Genomic DNA, 17,497 nt, shown 5'->3' with positions numbered 1-17,497 from the left:
TGCTGGATAAAGGGCTGAATTTGGATCTGTTCCTCGCAATCGTATGAATTTTGAAGATGTGGATTAAAGTAAATGAATAAAAGTAACATCTTTTGTGAATTTATGTTGTATTTTGTTGTAATTAATACAAAATACACATGTATTCTCATGAGATCACATTGGAAAAATATCTGAAATATGATTTAACACCTAAATAATAAATACATTTGCTGAAGTCTCATAATCTAATGAGATCAAAGTTTAATTTGACATTGTTTTTAATCTTTCACATGGCCTTACATAGTCAATACTAAAGATATCAAGCTTATATTTTCACACAATGTTTTTATATTATGTAGAAAGACTTTATGTAAAAAACAATGAATCACAACTTAATGACTGGGTTTAGCCGGGTTTACACAGGTAAGCTCACAAATCTGTGACTGTGACCGTATTGAGTCTACAGTTTCATTGATATTCAATTGTTATTAGAAAGTTGTCAGATGATGTTGGGAAAAAATTATTATTGAGATTTTCTTTTATTGAGTCTGCTCTCAAACTGATGTTGTTGTTGTTAAAGCAAACATAAAAGATGCTGAAATTAAATGAATAATAACATTTTCTCAATTGCACTTTTAAATTCTGCTGTATGTGCAATGAATTTCTCAGGTAGATGAAGTGGATGATATAAAATTGTTCAAACACAAACCATGTTAAAAATAAAGCTGAATATAAGTTAGATTAAAGCTTGTAAAAATAAATAAATAGCTTGCTGGAGGTGTTTGTCATAACATTCACTCATAAAGTCTTTTAATTGCAGAGGTTGGAAAACGAATTTTAAGGACATTTGTACTTTGTGTGTTTGTAAAATGAATGCTCCTTGACATTACGAGACTCTTATAAATTACAGTAAAAGCGTTCTTGCAGTTCTTGTTGGTAATCCGTGCAAGGTGAGAAAACTTGTTTTTTCATCACAAAAGTTCAAAGGTTAATGTAGTTAAATGAATCTAATCTGAGGATGTGTGAAGTCTCTGTTGTCAAGGAGTCAAGACATTAGCAAGTTTTTACCAAGGTGCTTTTTGTTCTCCACGTCTCCAGTGAACAATCTTCAAATGCTTATTTTGCTCCTTTCTTTCTTTCTTTCTTTCTTTCTTTCTTTCTTTATTTATTTATTTATTTACGGCATAACATTTTGCTCTTTTTGGTTAATTGGATTAAATGATAAAAATTTGATTACAATTTTTTATATTTCTTTTTTACTGTTTTATTGATAGTGACGTACATTGCATTCAGTTTATACTTTTTATTCATTGACATTTTAGTTCATTACATTTATGTTGCTAATGCAATGCTCTATACACTGTCAAGAAATTGTCAAAAATGGTCCCAGCTGTCACTGGGGCATTACCTTTTCAAAAACCACATCTTTGCACCCAAAGAGTTCATATTACTACTGTACCTCAGATGTACATATATTTCAAAATATGTGTTTGGGCATCATGTGAAGCATGTGCATCAAGTGTGATGTCTAAATAAATGTCTGCTGCAGATGTGTCTAAAGGGTTTATGATGAAAGAGACACTCACGTTTGTCAGATACTCACTTAATCTCATGTTGTTATCAGAGTTTAGTGTTAAGTTAGTGTCTTGCAAGAATTTTGTGAACGTGAGCGTCTCTTTTATCATTAACCCTTTCAATGCGTGTGCAGCAAGCACTTATTTTGACATGACACATGATGCACATCTTCACATGACACAACAAACACATCATTTGAAATGACGAGCAATGCCGAACGAAAAACACAGATTTGAATTTGTGCCCCTCGGAAAAGAAGTCACCAGCCGCCACTGTTAATACCCTAAAGGTACATACAGGTACCAAACGTATACAGTACATATGTCCCTAAATGACAGAGGTGAAAAGTACTTCAGTATTTTTATTACATTTTCCAAGCATCTGTACTTTATCAGAGTGTTTGTCTTGGGGAAAATGTTACTTCTGAAGCATAAAACGAACGATACTGTGTATTCCTTTCTATTGCATATTAAAATTGATTTAATACATAATTACTTTTGTGCTTTTTAACATTTACTCAAGTAAAAGAAAGAAAGTACTCGATGTTTAATGTACTTAAATATTAAATGTAAAATAAAAACTTCTAGTGCAGTAAAAATTTAGCCTGACTACGTCAGACTTTGTACTTCCGCTAAATTTCATTACGCTTCTGTACTCAGTCTGAGATACCTCCCATTCAAACCGTTTTCCTCAGGTCTCAAAACAACCGGCGAATCAATGAACAGAGGGCGGGCTGAGAGCCGTGACGTAGACGCTAAGCGCCGAATGTACGGTTGTAGTTTGTAGTGGACATGGAGGCACAGAAAGCTATTTGCTCTGTTGTGGAGAACCGGCACTTGCCAACTTAATCCCGAACAAGAAAAGTGTTTGTTAAACATTTTGAATGGAGATTATGTTGTTGCCCTACTCCCGACAGGTTTTGGGAAAAGTTTAATTTATCCACTATTATCGATCGTCAGCGAGAAACTGTGTGCAGCACAGCTTGACGTGCACAACAATCGAGATATCATGGAAGGAAATTTCATTGTTCACAGTTAATGGTGGAGGACGCGTGGGCAAACATTCTTTGGTGACATTCCTGATTAACCAGAAAAAAAGGTAGGAAGATTTAATTTACATATGGTTATGGCTGTCTGGTGGAAGAGTTTGAGAGGAGAGAGGGGCGTTCCTCCACTTAGACGTGAGTGGAAAGACACCGTAAGGATAGTGTTCAACTAGCTCTGGCCCGATTTACTTTACATAATCTGCAGAAGTCGTTCATAGCCATGTTAACTTCGGTATTTCGCTCGATGGGTTTGTTTTCACATCATGCGTGTGTTTTACAGCAGAAATTTGATGCGGCTGAGCTGGCGCATAACGCACATCATATCCAAACGTTATGTGATTGGCTTACGTTTAGACCAATGATTTTAAACTTCAGACAAGCCCCTCCCATGAGAAGGAAAACGATTGTCAATTATGCCCAGCCAGACTCTGTCTATGAAGCGAAGCAAAATAGCAGAGGATGGTTCTACCAGGCTAGTAAAAATTATGATATGCTTGGGAATGAATGTTTTCCAAAGAAAAACACAGATGAAATACGAATACCTGAAAAATGACTTTTGGTAAACGTTAGGAGCTTTTTAAAGGGTACTGCCCCAATGACAGCTATAGGGACTCTTTTTCCCAACAATGCAATATAATACAGTAATAACAGTGGGATTGCAGTTATTGTATATAGATATTTCACACAATCTTCTGTACTCACCACATTATAGTGGAAATATGGGGAGCAGAAACACAATGAACACACACATGCGAGTAAAATTTGAATAGTCAAGAAAGTGTGATGTCAGCAGACTACCTAATGACAAACTTGTCATCAAGATGAAATGATTTTATTTGCCTCTCAGCATTTTTCTCAGCCTGGTCAGATTGCGTCCTCCTTTGGGAGCCACGGATGCACATGTGTCTCAAGAGTAATACTACAGACAGGGTTTGGTGTCAGGGCATTAGTATATATATACAGCATACAGAATGGGTTCCTTTAAAAAACACTGCTCAGCTTGCGGTCTGACTTATTTTGGGGCAAAATATTGAGATTAAAGAAAGAAAGAACTCTGCACATATGGTGTACGCTGCATTTTGAACGTTTACGTCTGTCTGTCATTTAGTCCATCTGCTTGTGAATTTAGTCGTTGCTATTGGCAAAGACCCATCTCACCCACCTTATCAACAGTTTGCCTGTGTGTTAGTACTGTGTACTGTACATGTATTAAAACACTAAAGAGATTGTAAAGTGTCTACGCCTCTATAAAAATAAGGCAGGAGGTGAACGGTGACCCCTCTCAGTATCTCGCTCAGCACTTCTGCACCCTCACAACCTTTTCCTCAGCACCTTCGCCATTTGTTCTCAAAGTGCTCATTTGCAGATAATTAAGTAATCCACTGAAATGTTATTTGTCCCTCTGGGCACTATGCAAAGCAAGGGGGTTGTTATATTCAGGGCTGACTCATTCCTAGTTCCCCATGGGAAATATCACATAATCAAGCAGACACTGTATTAAATAATTCCTCCCAGCTTTCTTGCTGCAAAAAAAGTTGTACGGATTTGACATTTTTTAACATGACAGACGCTGTTGTTTATGTCTAAGTAACCATATCACTTGGTTTTATAAAATAAACGTAAAAAATTAATAATTTGTAAATACACAAGGGCTGAATATTGAAATATCTCAAATGCGCACATTACAATGATCTGAAATAAATGAATTTTGATACTTTAAGATAGCACAGACAAGATCGTCTAAGATAGCGAAACAGTGATGCCTTCCCTTTCCATAAAAAAGTGAAACGTGTGTTGGTTAAATCATTTTCCGTTTTAAAATCAATGTATTTTATTTGGATTTGGATTTTTTTTTATTTAGGAGTGGTTTCCCGGACAGGGATTGTCTTAAGCCAGGACTATGCCTTAGTTTAATTAGGAAATATAACTAGTTTGAACAAACATGGCTTACTAAAAACATTAAATGTGTGCATTTTGAGGCAAAACAAAAGGCACTGATGTATTTTAAGATATGTCAGTGCAAGTTGTTTTCAGTTTGGACAGTTTGCAATCAATAGTTGTGTGAATAGTAATTTGTGAATCATTGTAAAAGTAGCTGTCATTCCCTCATGACCTTAGCGTTAGTGTCTGCTGAGTATTGTCACCTCTTTTAGCCTTGCGTTTGCTTTTCTTTTACCCTCATCTATCCATCACAACTATCTGTGCTTATCTCACGCTTCATCTCCCTCGTAAAACTCCCCCTTAAACAGCAGACCTGAGAGCGAGCACTATTTTCTGCTGAGTTGAAGGAATTGAAAAAGCATTGAAAGACTCCTTCAGTGTGACTGCAGTCTGATCAGTGTGGCGCGCTGGGACCGGCTTGATTTGCTTGGCTGCGTTTTGAGCTTCGGCGATGGCAACCCTTCTGAGCGCCCGAGGAGCTGGAGTCCAATGCCTGCTTACTTGCTGACAGAGTTTTTCGATGAGAATTATAATAACTCTGGGGATTCAAGAGTCAAAGCCACTCCGTGTGTCCATTTTGGTTTTCGGATGCAGGAAGTAGAAGGATAATATTCATTGGAGTAACAGGATTAATCTAAGGATGTGACACATTCTTCTGGTTCTGCTTAATGACTTAACAAAACCGAGAACACAAAAACTGACGAAGTAATCCATGTCTGCATTCTAACTTTGTGTTGCCAGGTTTGCGACCTTTAAAGGCTACTTTTAAACTGTTTCCTCAAGTTGACAACTAATTTTTTTGTGTAAAGCAGGGAAAGAGAAGTAAAACATAGATATGATAAGTTTGAGGGAGATAAGAGTTGATAAACAAACTAAGGTCAGTTTTAAATAGAAGATGAAATAACTAATCGTTCAAATTTAATCCTACAAAGACGTATGATTTTTTTTTTTAAATCATAATACCCCACCCCTAATCCCACCTCTAAACCAAACATCACTGTAGCAAAAGCAGATCATACTTAACTCTTTACCCACCAATAACAGAATTTTCCGTCATTTATGAGACAACACTAACTTATTAAACACTACAGCATATGTGGATCCAAAAGCAGTGAATACTCTGTGTATGTTTGGATCATCTTTCTGAATCTGATCAGAGCAAAAGTATGTTACAAAAATGTAATAATGTCAGCTTTTTGTTCAAAATGTGGTATTTTTTTTAAGAAACCTATCCATATTTGAGAGGTGACAAAAAAGGATTTTTAAATAAAAAATGTATAGTGCTGGCTGGCAACTTTTTTAAATTCTAGCAGGTAAATTAAAAAATACAATTTTGATTGCACAAATCCATATGAAAGCCACACTGTAAACCCAAATTAGTAAGCAGAACTCAAAAAAATTAAGGCAACTCGTTGCCTCAAAATTTTTAAGTTCATGAACTTAAAACACAATTTCTTTTAGAGGTTAAATATTTTGATTACTTGTAACATAAACCTTTTGATTATAATTAAATTAAAAGTTCTTATTAAAGTCTACTCAATAATTTTCAGTTACATTGACTCATGGCATTAAGTTAACATTACTAAAAAAAATAAGTACACAAAGAAGCACTTTTAAGTTATGTAAACTCAATGTTTTTATTTTTGTTCAGTTTTTTTTTAATTACACATTACTCAAAACCTTTGACACACAAAACTCAAAATCACATGGCTCAAAACTTAATTTTTTTGAGGCAACTCGTTGCCTCAAATATTTTGAGTACAGACAACTTAAACAGTTTGAATTACATTGTGTTTCACAAAATTTTTGCCCTTTCCATTTAAAATGGCAGTGTCAATTTAAAAGACCAACACAGACAACAATTCAAGTCACAAATACCATTTGAAAATACAAAGGCACATTGTGCATATTGTGAAGAAAACACATTTTTAGATACATTTCTACATACACATCAAGTCCTTTTTGAGACTCTGTTACTTGGATGACACTTTTCCATCATCAAGGCAAGTAACATTTGAGTGAATTCAAGTGTGTTGTCAGTCGCCTGGGATAGCTGAGGTGTAGTGCATAGATCAGTCCAAACATTACCAGAAAGGCATCAGTAAATCTGTAGAGGTTGACCAAATCTCGCTTTCAACGATGACAGATTTTCTCAGGCTGGAAGTGAACTGGACTTGTGTCGTCATCTATGATGACTGTAAGGAGGGCCTTTACAACATCTTAAAGCTCTGGCTCATCAGATGTGTCCTGCAAAATAAAACAGATATTAAAGCAAAAACTGGTTACACATGGCAAATACCAAGGGTAAATAGTTTTTTATTAATTAATTTTTGACAAATTTTCAATTATTTACAGCAGATTTAGTGCAAAAATAAAGGCATAAATCTAGTCATGACATATGTTAAACAAACAATATTGCTACAGAACAACAGACAGAAAGTGATTTTAAAAGATGTGTGAACAAGGAACACATCAGTGTTCTAAAGGAGCCAGCCAAGCTACCAGTACATTCAAGTTGATAATATGCTCCAAAACCTATAAAGATAAATGCCTTATCTTGTTTAAAGAGCACCTATTATCCGATTCATGATTTAAATTTTTTGGGGGGGGGGTTGTCAGTGTGTATTAGTACATGTTAAGTAATCGATGACGCAAGTTATCCTCTCCAACTTAAATCTCTTTTCTTGACTACTACAAACACATGGATTGTAGGCAACAGTTTACTTCCATGGCCTGTTGACGTGAACACGATGGTCATTATCATAATCCCGCCTGTTTCTGACTCACAGCCTGTAAAGAATTTTTAAAGATTTAAAGAAGACTTAACCATGACTCAATCACGAGTTTTGTGCAGTTCAGAATAGCGCTTGTTTGTTACGCAGAACATAACAGATTGGTAAGGTAAGGATACTAAAACGTTAAAACCATGCCTGCATTTGTGATCGTAGAAGCGACAAACAACCAGCGCTACTCTGCACTGCTCAAAACTTGTGTTTGAATCATGGTTTAGTCAGTAGTAAATTCTTTAAATATGAAAACATAAGCGGGCGGGATTATGATAATGACCGTCGAGTCCAGATCAACAGGCTTAGGAAGTAAACTGTTGCCTACAATCCATGTGTTTGTTGTAATCCAAGAAAAGAGATTTAAGTTGGACACAATAACTCACGTCATTGTTTACATTGGGATTTGTACATTTTGCATATCATTAACATGTACTAATACACACTTACACACCAAAGGAAATGTAAAATCATGAAAAACATGTTCTTCTATTAATAGTAGTGTATATTTTCCAAAAAAAAAAAAAAACACTCACTGTGCAGGTCCTGAAGAACCCTGAGACGTCCTCATGTCGATAGACTGGAAGGAGATGAAGAGCAGTGATACACTTGGTGTGTATGTCACGTACCTCCTATAATGATAAAACACCATGGAACATAACTGAACTGTAAATGTTAAACTTGTAATGCAATCAGACAAATAAGTGAAGAAAATGTAGCATTCAAAATTGAATCATTTAACTTGTCAAATGCTTTTCAACTTTCCTCTTTCAATTAAGAATTACATCCATAAAATATTTAACAATATCTTTACCTGTTAATCGTAGATTCTTAGGATTTCAGTCAAAGCATTTGATGTCTTCCCAATTTTGGTTGTCTTTCTAGACTGATGACTTTTTTCAGAAAGAAGATGTCGGTCAAGCTCAGAGCAGAATATGTTGGGCAGGTTCTGTATTGTAATTCGTTGGAAGTCTAAATACACCTACATTTTTAAACAAAGACAACACAGTTATTTTAATTATGTGAATCTGGTAAATTTAACCCTCCCATAAAGCATAAAACAGCCCCTGAATGTGGTATAGGTCAGTGGTTCTTAACGTTATTCCTGGAGGCCCACTGCCCTGCACATTTTGTATGTCTCTTTTGTCTGACAGACTCAGTTCAGTTCATGGAGATCTCTTCTAATGAGCCTATGATTTCAGGTGTGTTAAATAAGGGAGACATACAAAATGTGCAGGGCAGTGGGCCTCCAGGAATAACGTTAAGAACCACTGGTATAGGTTATCAGGAAAGGAATAACAAGAAAAAGTGCCACTACACATTACCTCAGACTCTATTTGAGTGCAGGCCAGAGTTCCATGAGGTTTTTCACTGGTGGGCATGTCTTCACTATGGTCTGTCACCGCAGGTCAAATGCTGTCTGCATCCTCTTTCTTATAAGTGAAGAGGATGAAATATAAATCTTTAATGAAAGCGTGTCATATTTGTAGTTGTAATGTAACATTCATTTCAAATTTGGTTCCTATTTGACCGAGAAAAGGAGTGTTTGTAGTCTCACCCATAGATATGTATAAAGGCTAGATGTCTTACGGCAGAGTCTCTAACGTCCTCACCTGGTGGCCATCTTACCTCAGACAGTTCGCTCACTCTGAGCATTGAGTTTAATGGTGCAGGTACTTTTAAATGACCATAACTTGCACAATGCTATACCAATTTTCAAACGGTTTGGTTTCTTACAAACATTATTAACGGGGCTATAATTCTGGATGCTTCAACATTTTTCATGAATTTTTTCTATTTTTTTTTAGTATAAGCATGCAGTGTCATAGGTACATCTTTGACGTTTATAACAAACCGTTTGAAAATCTGTACAAAATTAAGCAAGTTATGGTTATTTAAAAGTACCTATACCGTTAAAACTCAATGCTACGAGTGAGCGTCATGTGGTAAGATGGCCGCCAAAATGCGGACGTTCCACTCAATTGGCCAGCAGCACGGGCGAGAAATCTAGCCTTTATACATATCTATGGTCTCACCCCCTCAACAAAGATATTGGACTTCCTGCTTTCAATGATGCAAAATTATGATTTTTACATAATTGAAAGAAGGAAGTGCAACACTGAAATCTGTATTTCTCCGTGGCAACTGAGAAAATGATGCACGACCATTGAAAAACATGTTCTAACTATACAAAGCTTAATGCAAATGGGTGAAGTGTCCCTTTAAATATTTGCAATCTGTCAGTAAAAGAAGATGAGCACAACTTACAATGCCAAATCATTTTGCAGCCAGCCACCTGAAAGGCAAACAAAATGCATGTTAGCAAGTGTATAGCTCCATTAAATCAGGAAACTTGAAACAGTTTGAGTAGAATTCCTCATACTTAATACTGAGTAACGTATAAGTTAACCAACAGTTTACATGATTATTGAACTTCCGAACACATGTGAAGGCAGCAAAAGTTAAAACTTTAGACCTATTTCTACGGTCTGATTAAGTGATTATCATTACATGCATCTTGCGTCTTTATATATTTTCTGCTTTTGTTGTCAGTTCTGTTTCATAACCAAGACATCGATGATAAACACACACCATAAAGAACTGAGATTTTGGCTTTATTTTATCACACACACAGCGCATGCACAGCTTATGTCTTTGTAACCATGTGTTTATTTACATACGAACTATGTTCGTGCTTATATATCCAAACAGTTGATAACAGTGACAGGTTTTAAAAACGCTGACCGCCATAGGTTGATCTGAATATGCTGCTTCTCCCTTCCGAATCACACACTATACACTTTAATGTTTAATCACACACGCGAGAAAAGCGAGACCACGCGGGGCAGTACTGACGTGTTTCCCACTAAAGGAAAGCGACGGTTTATCCAAAACCCAGCCGCCACGGCAACGCGACTTCGGTGTTTCCAGGTTATTTACTTTATGTCCACATCAGACAACATTGGCAACGGCTGTTTTTTTGTATCGCGGGACGCAATCAACTGTTCATTAGAAAAAACACATTTAACACTTACCGTGAAACCGATGGTGCTGATTACTGCCGACAGCTTGAAGTTCGAATGCAGTCAATTGTGGCGCCAAGCCGCCAACGTCATTCCCACGTTGCGCGTTCCGGTTCTCACGCACGCGCTGATCTTGGACCACGTGAGTGTCGTAAGCCAGTAAAATGATGGACCTAACCTAATTCAAAATTAAACTTTTTTCAAACGTATATTAATGTTATCTGTGATAAATTCAAATAAACATCTAATGTTGAACCCACTGGCGTGGTCAATGAAATTACAATTCTGAGACCCTAATTTGAAGTGAATGTGTGTGTATATTTTAAATGTTAACCATTTTAAAATTTATATCATTTAATGACACTGACACACGCACGCACACGTTACTAATGTCAGACGCTTGACAGTTGAAACAACAAAAATAAGTACATTGAAATTATACTCTTAAGTGAAAATCAACTTAATCTGCAAATAGTTTCAGTAAATTAAAAATATTGAGTTTAATTTACTCACAATTTAAAAAAAGTCTCAGAAACGCAAAACATTTGAGTTAGTAGAACTTTTTTAGAAAATTAAGTTTATACTACTCAATCAATTTAATTATTTTGAGCATTTGGGTTTACAGTGCACCTTGTAGAATACATCCAAACTGTCATGAGATTGTGTTGAAAATAAAGGTCAATGCATTTTTTATTCATACATTTTATGAATGTCTACATAGACACAGAAATGTGCATTATGGCTGTATTGACATGGAAACGTACAGTAAACCAATTTAAATATGTACGTGAACAAATTGTCTTGATATATACACACATAAACATTGTAGTTTTAACATCATGTTAAATGTTTATTTGTGGTTATATTTAACATAGAACAGTGTCATATGAATATACAGATTCACAAGGTCAGAAGGATAATCAAAGACTCATTTGAAAGAATTGTATGTTTCTCACTATCATTATTTTCATGATGGATGGTTAGCAGTCAAGACTTTGCCTAACCAGCATCTGTAACAAATATGTAGAGATATTGAGACCCCAACACTTTATCATCCTGACCATAATGGATCATTATCTGAGACTTTACATCTGCAACAGTAAGCAGACCAGAGAATACAGAGGAATAATCTTATATAGCAGTTTATGGCAGGAGTCAAAACATGATTATGTTAAAACAGCTAGTTAAGATTTTTAAGATTGCTTGCAAGGTGTGTTTAGGGATTAAAGGCGGGGTGCACGATCTCTGAAAGCCAATGTTGACCCTAGAAATCACAGAAACAAACACCCCCCTACCCCAATAGAATCTGGACCTTCTTTTTGATAAACCCACCCCACACATACGCAACCCAGGCAACGATGTTGAAAAAACCATGCACCCCGCCTTTAAGGTCGTAGTTAACTCTGCAGGACAGTGGCTCTCGGTGAATCCAACAATGCATAGAGGCTAGCTATAAATTAAGTTGGTTGTTTTTAATATTTAGTAGTAAATTCTTTTCCAGCCCACACAACAAATAAATATATTTTCAAATATAATTTTAAATATATTTCAAAATATCCGAAAAAAAGCATAACCATTTTTTATGTTTACGGTTTTTTTTTATATGTTTACAAAAATGTATTTTTCACCAGAGTATATTTTTTAGCAATTTTTGTATATATTGAAATATATTTTTAAGCATTTATATTCATGTCACATTGGAAAAAAACTTTGTATGTTACAAACCTGTAACCAACAAGTTTGAAAAGGATAAAATTAAATATATTTTCAAATGCAAAAATTGATTTTTGATGTTAAATTTTATACATACTAATACATTTTATACTTATACTTAATACATTTTATAATATTACAAACTTTTATATTTTGGCCAGGAACAATAGTTGTAACATTTGAAATGTATTTGTTGGCTCTAAAATACATTTTGAAATGAAATATATTTAATTAAGCTTTATTTTCTACAAAATGTATTTGGCATAAATTAAAACCTTTTTTTGCCACACCATACCTCTTTCTGAATGAACCTTGTGTGTGGTACGTACATCAACAACTTGATGCTTGTTTGCCATTGAATTCTCATCACATATCCACTGACAGTTTTCCACTGCATACATTGCTTTCAGTGTAAAAGCTAACAGATCATTACCGCAGCAGCGAGGTCCTGACCATAGCCGGCAACATCCACCTTCCACTTCCCCCAAAGTCACTGTCGCCTGTCAGCCTGTGGGAGATAAGACAGCGCTCCGGTACAGGTCCTGACAGGATCCTCCTGTAGGCTACTTATCTGAGTATAGCAGACATTACTGCTCTTGACTCTGTGCTCAGCTGCAGGTCTTACCTGACAATACAGTCAACATTTAAATCATGTCAAATAAACAATACGCTGTGTTTTTGAGTAATTGAAGGTCACCACAATAATGGGATGTTAACAATAAATGCCTTTGACATTTCCCTGCAGTGAGACCTTTTGTTCTTGAATCCTTATTTTTATTGCCTTATATTAATTCAAAGAATACATGGAATATTGACCATCAAATGTTGATCAAGAAACAACACTCCTAAAAGAATTTTCAAAATTGTCTTTTTCTGGCTGTATGCTGAGGTTTCGCAGGGAAATTGCAGGGGGTTTCTGAGTTAAAACTAAATAATCAGCTAGATAATAACGTTTGTGTACACCCTGCTGAAAAAAACAGCTTACCAGCAAGACCAGCAAATGTTGTGTTTTGGTGCTGGTTTGCTGGTGACCACCAGCATAGACAAGCATAATTCCCATGCTGGTTTGGTGCTGGTTTCACTGGTGGTCATCATCAGCACCAATATCCCATGCTGATCTCACCAGCAAGACCAGCATATGTTGTGTTTTGGTGCTGGTATGCTGGTGACCACCAGCTAAACCAGCACCAAACTAGCATGGGAAGTATGCTGGTCTATGCTGTTTTTTCAGCAGGGCAAAGCCTGGCTTAAATGTTTAATACAGTTTGACAGAAGTTCGTCAGGTTTAACCCAGACTTATTAGGAAAATGAACATGAATCTAGTATAGCATGAAGCTAAATAATGATTATTTTTGTTTTTTCAGATACGTCAGTGTTTTTTCCTCAGTTTGATGGAAGCTCTTTCTTAGAGTTATCATCTCTATGGTCCCTGTCTCAGTCAGACCTTCAATCCTCTGAGGAGAGCACGACTGTGTATTTGACAATGAAGAGCAAGACACCTCATGGAACAATTCTCTACTGTGAGTACACCGCTCTTAAAGGAACACTACACTCATTTCATTCTTTAAAACACTAAAAGAGAGATCATTATGCAGGATCTGTTAGATATATATATATTAGTATTTGAGCAGCTCCAGTCTTATTTATTACCAATATGTTAAACCATCTGTTCATATTTTCCTAAACCCCTGATGAGTCCAGACATCAGAGAAATATCATCTATACTCAAGTTTTCTGTTTTAGATGAGGGAAACATGCATGTGTTATGGATGTAACAAAAGAAGGACACAAGTTTTTGAAAGACAGCATACTTTGTGAGACAAATGGAGAATGGACGGTTTTTCAAAGACCAAACAATATCTATTTTATTTTAATTACATTTTTATATAAGCATTTACAAGGAATAAACAATGTTATCTTTTAGTGCAAATTTCAGAAAAGTCACGTTCATAACTTATTTTTGACTTTTCTGAAATTTGCCCTTACTGTAGGAAATAATAAAAAATGCTTAAAACCATGAAATATTGACATGTGAGATATCAGTATAGCTTTGGGTAAAAACTTAACTTTTCATGATAATGTTGACATTTGCATGGATTTGCCCATATGCCAGTATTTTTACATCAATATGTTTTGTTATAGTTGATCTACTTTTCTAGATCAGACAAACATTATTCTAAAAGCAGAAGTTTATTTTAAGCACAGACATTTCCCAGATCAAATTTGCCATGGAAACCTTGTGAGGTTTTAAAGAATTCTAGCTGAGCGGCACGCCAGCTTCATTATCTGTGCTTTTTCCAAACCAGTGACATGTTCTTTATAAATGATGCGTTTCTATGGTGACCTGAGCATCTTATAAACTCAAAGATTAAAGTGAACACCATTTGTACAAAAATGTGAAATTCATGCAAAAGTGTCATCTTGACAAGAAATTAGAAGCCACAAAAAATAATGTAGGCAATGTTTGTTAAATGCTGTATACTGTATGAACTTTACATTATGAAGGATGATTTAATGTAGAAAACAGTAAAAATGACAGACTGGGTCGCAAATGATATCATTTAGGTTCGAGTTAAATGATTAATCTTGATATGTTCACGGTTCACAGCTGATCTGTCTATTGAATAGCAATCACCTCCAGGCAATGTTTGACCCTCCATCAGTTTGTATTATTGAATAATCAGCCTTCATTTGAAACCTGCAGATTACAGACACTAAATATTTCCTAAAATATGAGGCCGTATAACCGTTAGCCTCAGTGGTCAATTAAAATGCCCGACCTGCTCCTCTTTATCCAATAATGAAGTCGTCTCTCGGGTCATGTTAATGACATAGCAAATGTCTCCTGGTGAAATCAATCACATCAGATGAGGAGATGCGCTGGAGACTGAAGTTAAAGTTATGATAGCTCATCCCATTAGCTAATTGGCAAACGCTGCTGAATGATGCTTTTCATTTAATATCTTCTGAACAAATATGTTCTTGTGTGGGGGGGGGGGCAAAATCCAAATCAATGAAAATTTGGCGATTTTACTTGTTACCAAGTGAATTACTATTTGTGACCCTTTTTTGATCATTTTTGTGAATTGATATCATCCTACATAATGTAAAAAAACATTCAGTGAAAATTTAACCTTGATATCTTTAAAATGGAAGAAATCAATGACTGAAATTAGATAAGAAATAGAAATGAGAGACTTCAGCCTGTAAATTGGATCTTTAAATTGAATGAAAAGAATTAATTTTATTATTCAACATGAACATTTAGCTTTGGCTTCTCATGAACAACATAACATTATGCTTGCGATGCCACCTGGAAGAAGGTTGAATGGAATTAAACAGATAAAATGAAAAGTCTGTCATCATTTACTCACCCTTAAGTTAATCTGAACATATATACATTTGTTTTGTTGTTGTTGTTGTTAAACACAAAGTAAGAAGTTTGTAATTAAGCAGAAAACAGGATCACCAGTGACGTCCATAGAAGGAAAGAAAAATACTATGGAAATCAATGGTGCTCAAAGATGGTTTGACCACAAACATTGCTCAAAATATTTTCATTTGTGTTCAGCAAAACACAAACATTTATACAGATTTGAAATAACATGAGAGTGATTAAATGATGACAGAATGTTTGGGTAAAATATATCTCTTTAAGTATGGGTGAACTGAACACATATTTTGAATTTGCGCCCCTTGGAAGAGAAGTCACCGGCCGTTTGTTTGTTTGTTTGTTTGTTTTTCTAAGAATGCAAAGGAAAGTGTCCTCACTGGTGGACAATAAAATCTTTTTTAATGACTTTAAAACACTTCATACATGTAGAGAAAGTAATATTTACGGACGAGGTCACATCTTATGGTCCATGCACTGAACTAGGACCAGATAAAAACTTGCTCTCTACCTGAATGCATTATCAAATTAGCCTTAACATACACAAGCCAGGAGAGATGTGAGATTTTATAAAAGTCCCACACTTCAATAATGCAGATATCCGCTGACCTTTCTGTTTAGTTGTTCAGGTACAGCACAGATTTCCTCATCATTTACCACAGCTTTAAAACATTGTCACCATTCGCTTAGAAGGGTGTGAATTACTTTTCTGTTTTAGAGGTCCAGCCATGAAGTGTCACATTTGTATTCAACATAGTTAAAAGTTTTCAAGCTTTGTTCAATTAAATAAAATAGTTCATAGCAGCAGCTGCAGTCCTGACGTGTAAATAACCTGATGGCGAGATGAATCATGACTGAAACCAGAGAGACTGGACGGACTGTCATATATGAATGAGATCACTCTTCATGTCAGGTTTATTTTTGCTCTGTCACATTAGTTGTGCATATGCAGCTCACCTGATGGTGTTTATCTCATCTCTCTGCTTGTCAGAACGCTCATGAAATCCCTTTTCTAGATTAGCTATGTTAAAAAAAGCATTTGGGTTCACTCTCTCATCCGACTTGTGACAGATTCATCAATTTTAGACTGATTTAATTACAATTCTCTCCCATTCTGACTGGAATATGATAAGTAACTTATTTATTATTCTGCAGCTAGTGAACTTTTGATCAATGCCAATTTTATTCAGGCATTTGACGTCTTACAGTTGGGTCCAAAGGTGTGAGTTTACATTGAAAACCTTAAGAGTTAAATTCTTGATCTTTTGACAGTTATGAGGTCAATATCCTGTAAGTTTCATAACTCAACACTTCCTTGTTATTTTAAAAGCAGCTTTTACAGATTTACACTAAGGTCAGACTCTTGAGTGACTATATGATATGCAATAGTAATGATCGCATCTGGTGCAGAATATACACTAGGGCTGTGACAATGCATCATGTTTCCTATTAAAAATATCTGTCTAAAATTAATTCGCAAGGCTCCAATTCTGTGTTCATGCACAGCTTGTGTGTGTACTACAGCTCTTTGATCAGTAGGGGAAGTCCTTATCAGTCTAAAATCACTAAAGTCTGAGTCGTTTGTAATGTGCATTTAAAAGGCAACACTCGTCAAACACAATCATTCAAAATATTCTTTATTATCATGAAAATACCTGAAACAATTTGAAGAACAGTGATATACATATTCCTGTAGACATTTCCTGGAATAACGGTTGTAATGCTACTGCTTCTGCGGCACAAATGGAGTTTCTGCTCGAGAGCGCCCTCTGACTTTTGGGTGTGGCACCACTTCAACGTAATTCATAAAAATTCATTAATGGTGAAAATGCGCATTTGCACGATTAATCAAGCCAGCCCTCATATCCATGCCTTTTTAAATAATTGCAACGTGCAATTCCACACATGCACAGATGGGGGTGTTAAAACTTTTTACATATATAACATTGTTTACCAACTATGTTTTTTAGCTAAAATTTGTCTAACAGTATTAGTGGACAGAAAACAGTGCAAAAAAGCCAGTTCATGACCCCTTAAATTTTTTGCT

At 35.6% G+C, this 17,497-nt stretch overlaps 1 protein-coding gene across 1 annotated transcript in view; it reads left to right on the top strand.

Moving 5' to 3' along the window:
* Nucleotides 1-17,497, top strand: part of eys (eyes shut homolog) — a 251,099-nt gene that overhangs the window by 181,080 nt on the left and 52,522 nt on the right. The window contains 1 exon segment of the mRNA XM_065295946.2: nucleotides 13,424-13,579. Coding sequence (XP_065152018.1) covers nucleotides 13,424-13,579 — 156 coding nt within the window.

The sequence above is a fragment of the Paramisgurnus dabryanus genome, chromosome 20, assembly GCF_030506205.2.
Source record: "Paramisgurnus dabryanus chromosome 20, PD_genome_1.1, whole genome shotgun sequence".
Lineage (NCBI taxonomy): Eukaryota > Metazoa > Chordata > Actinopteri > Cypriniformes > Cobitidae > Paramisgurnus > Paramisgurnus dabryanus.
This window is presented reverse-complemented; position numbering and strand designations above follow the sequence as displayed.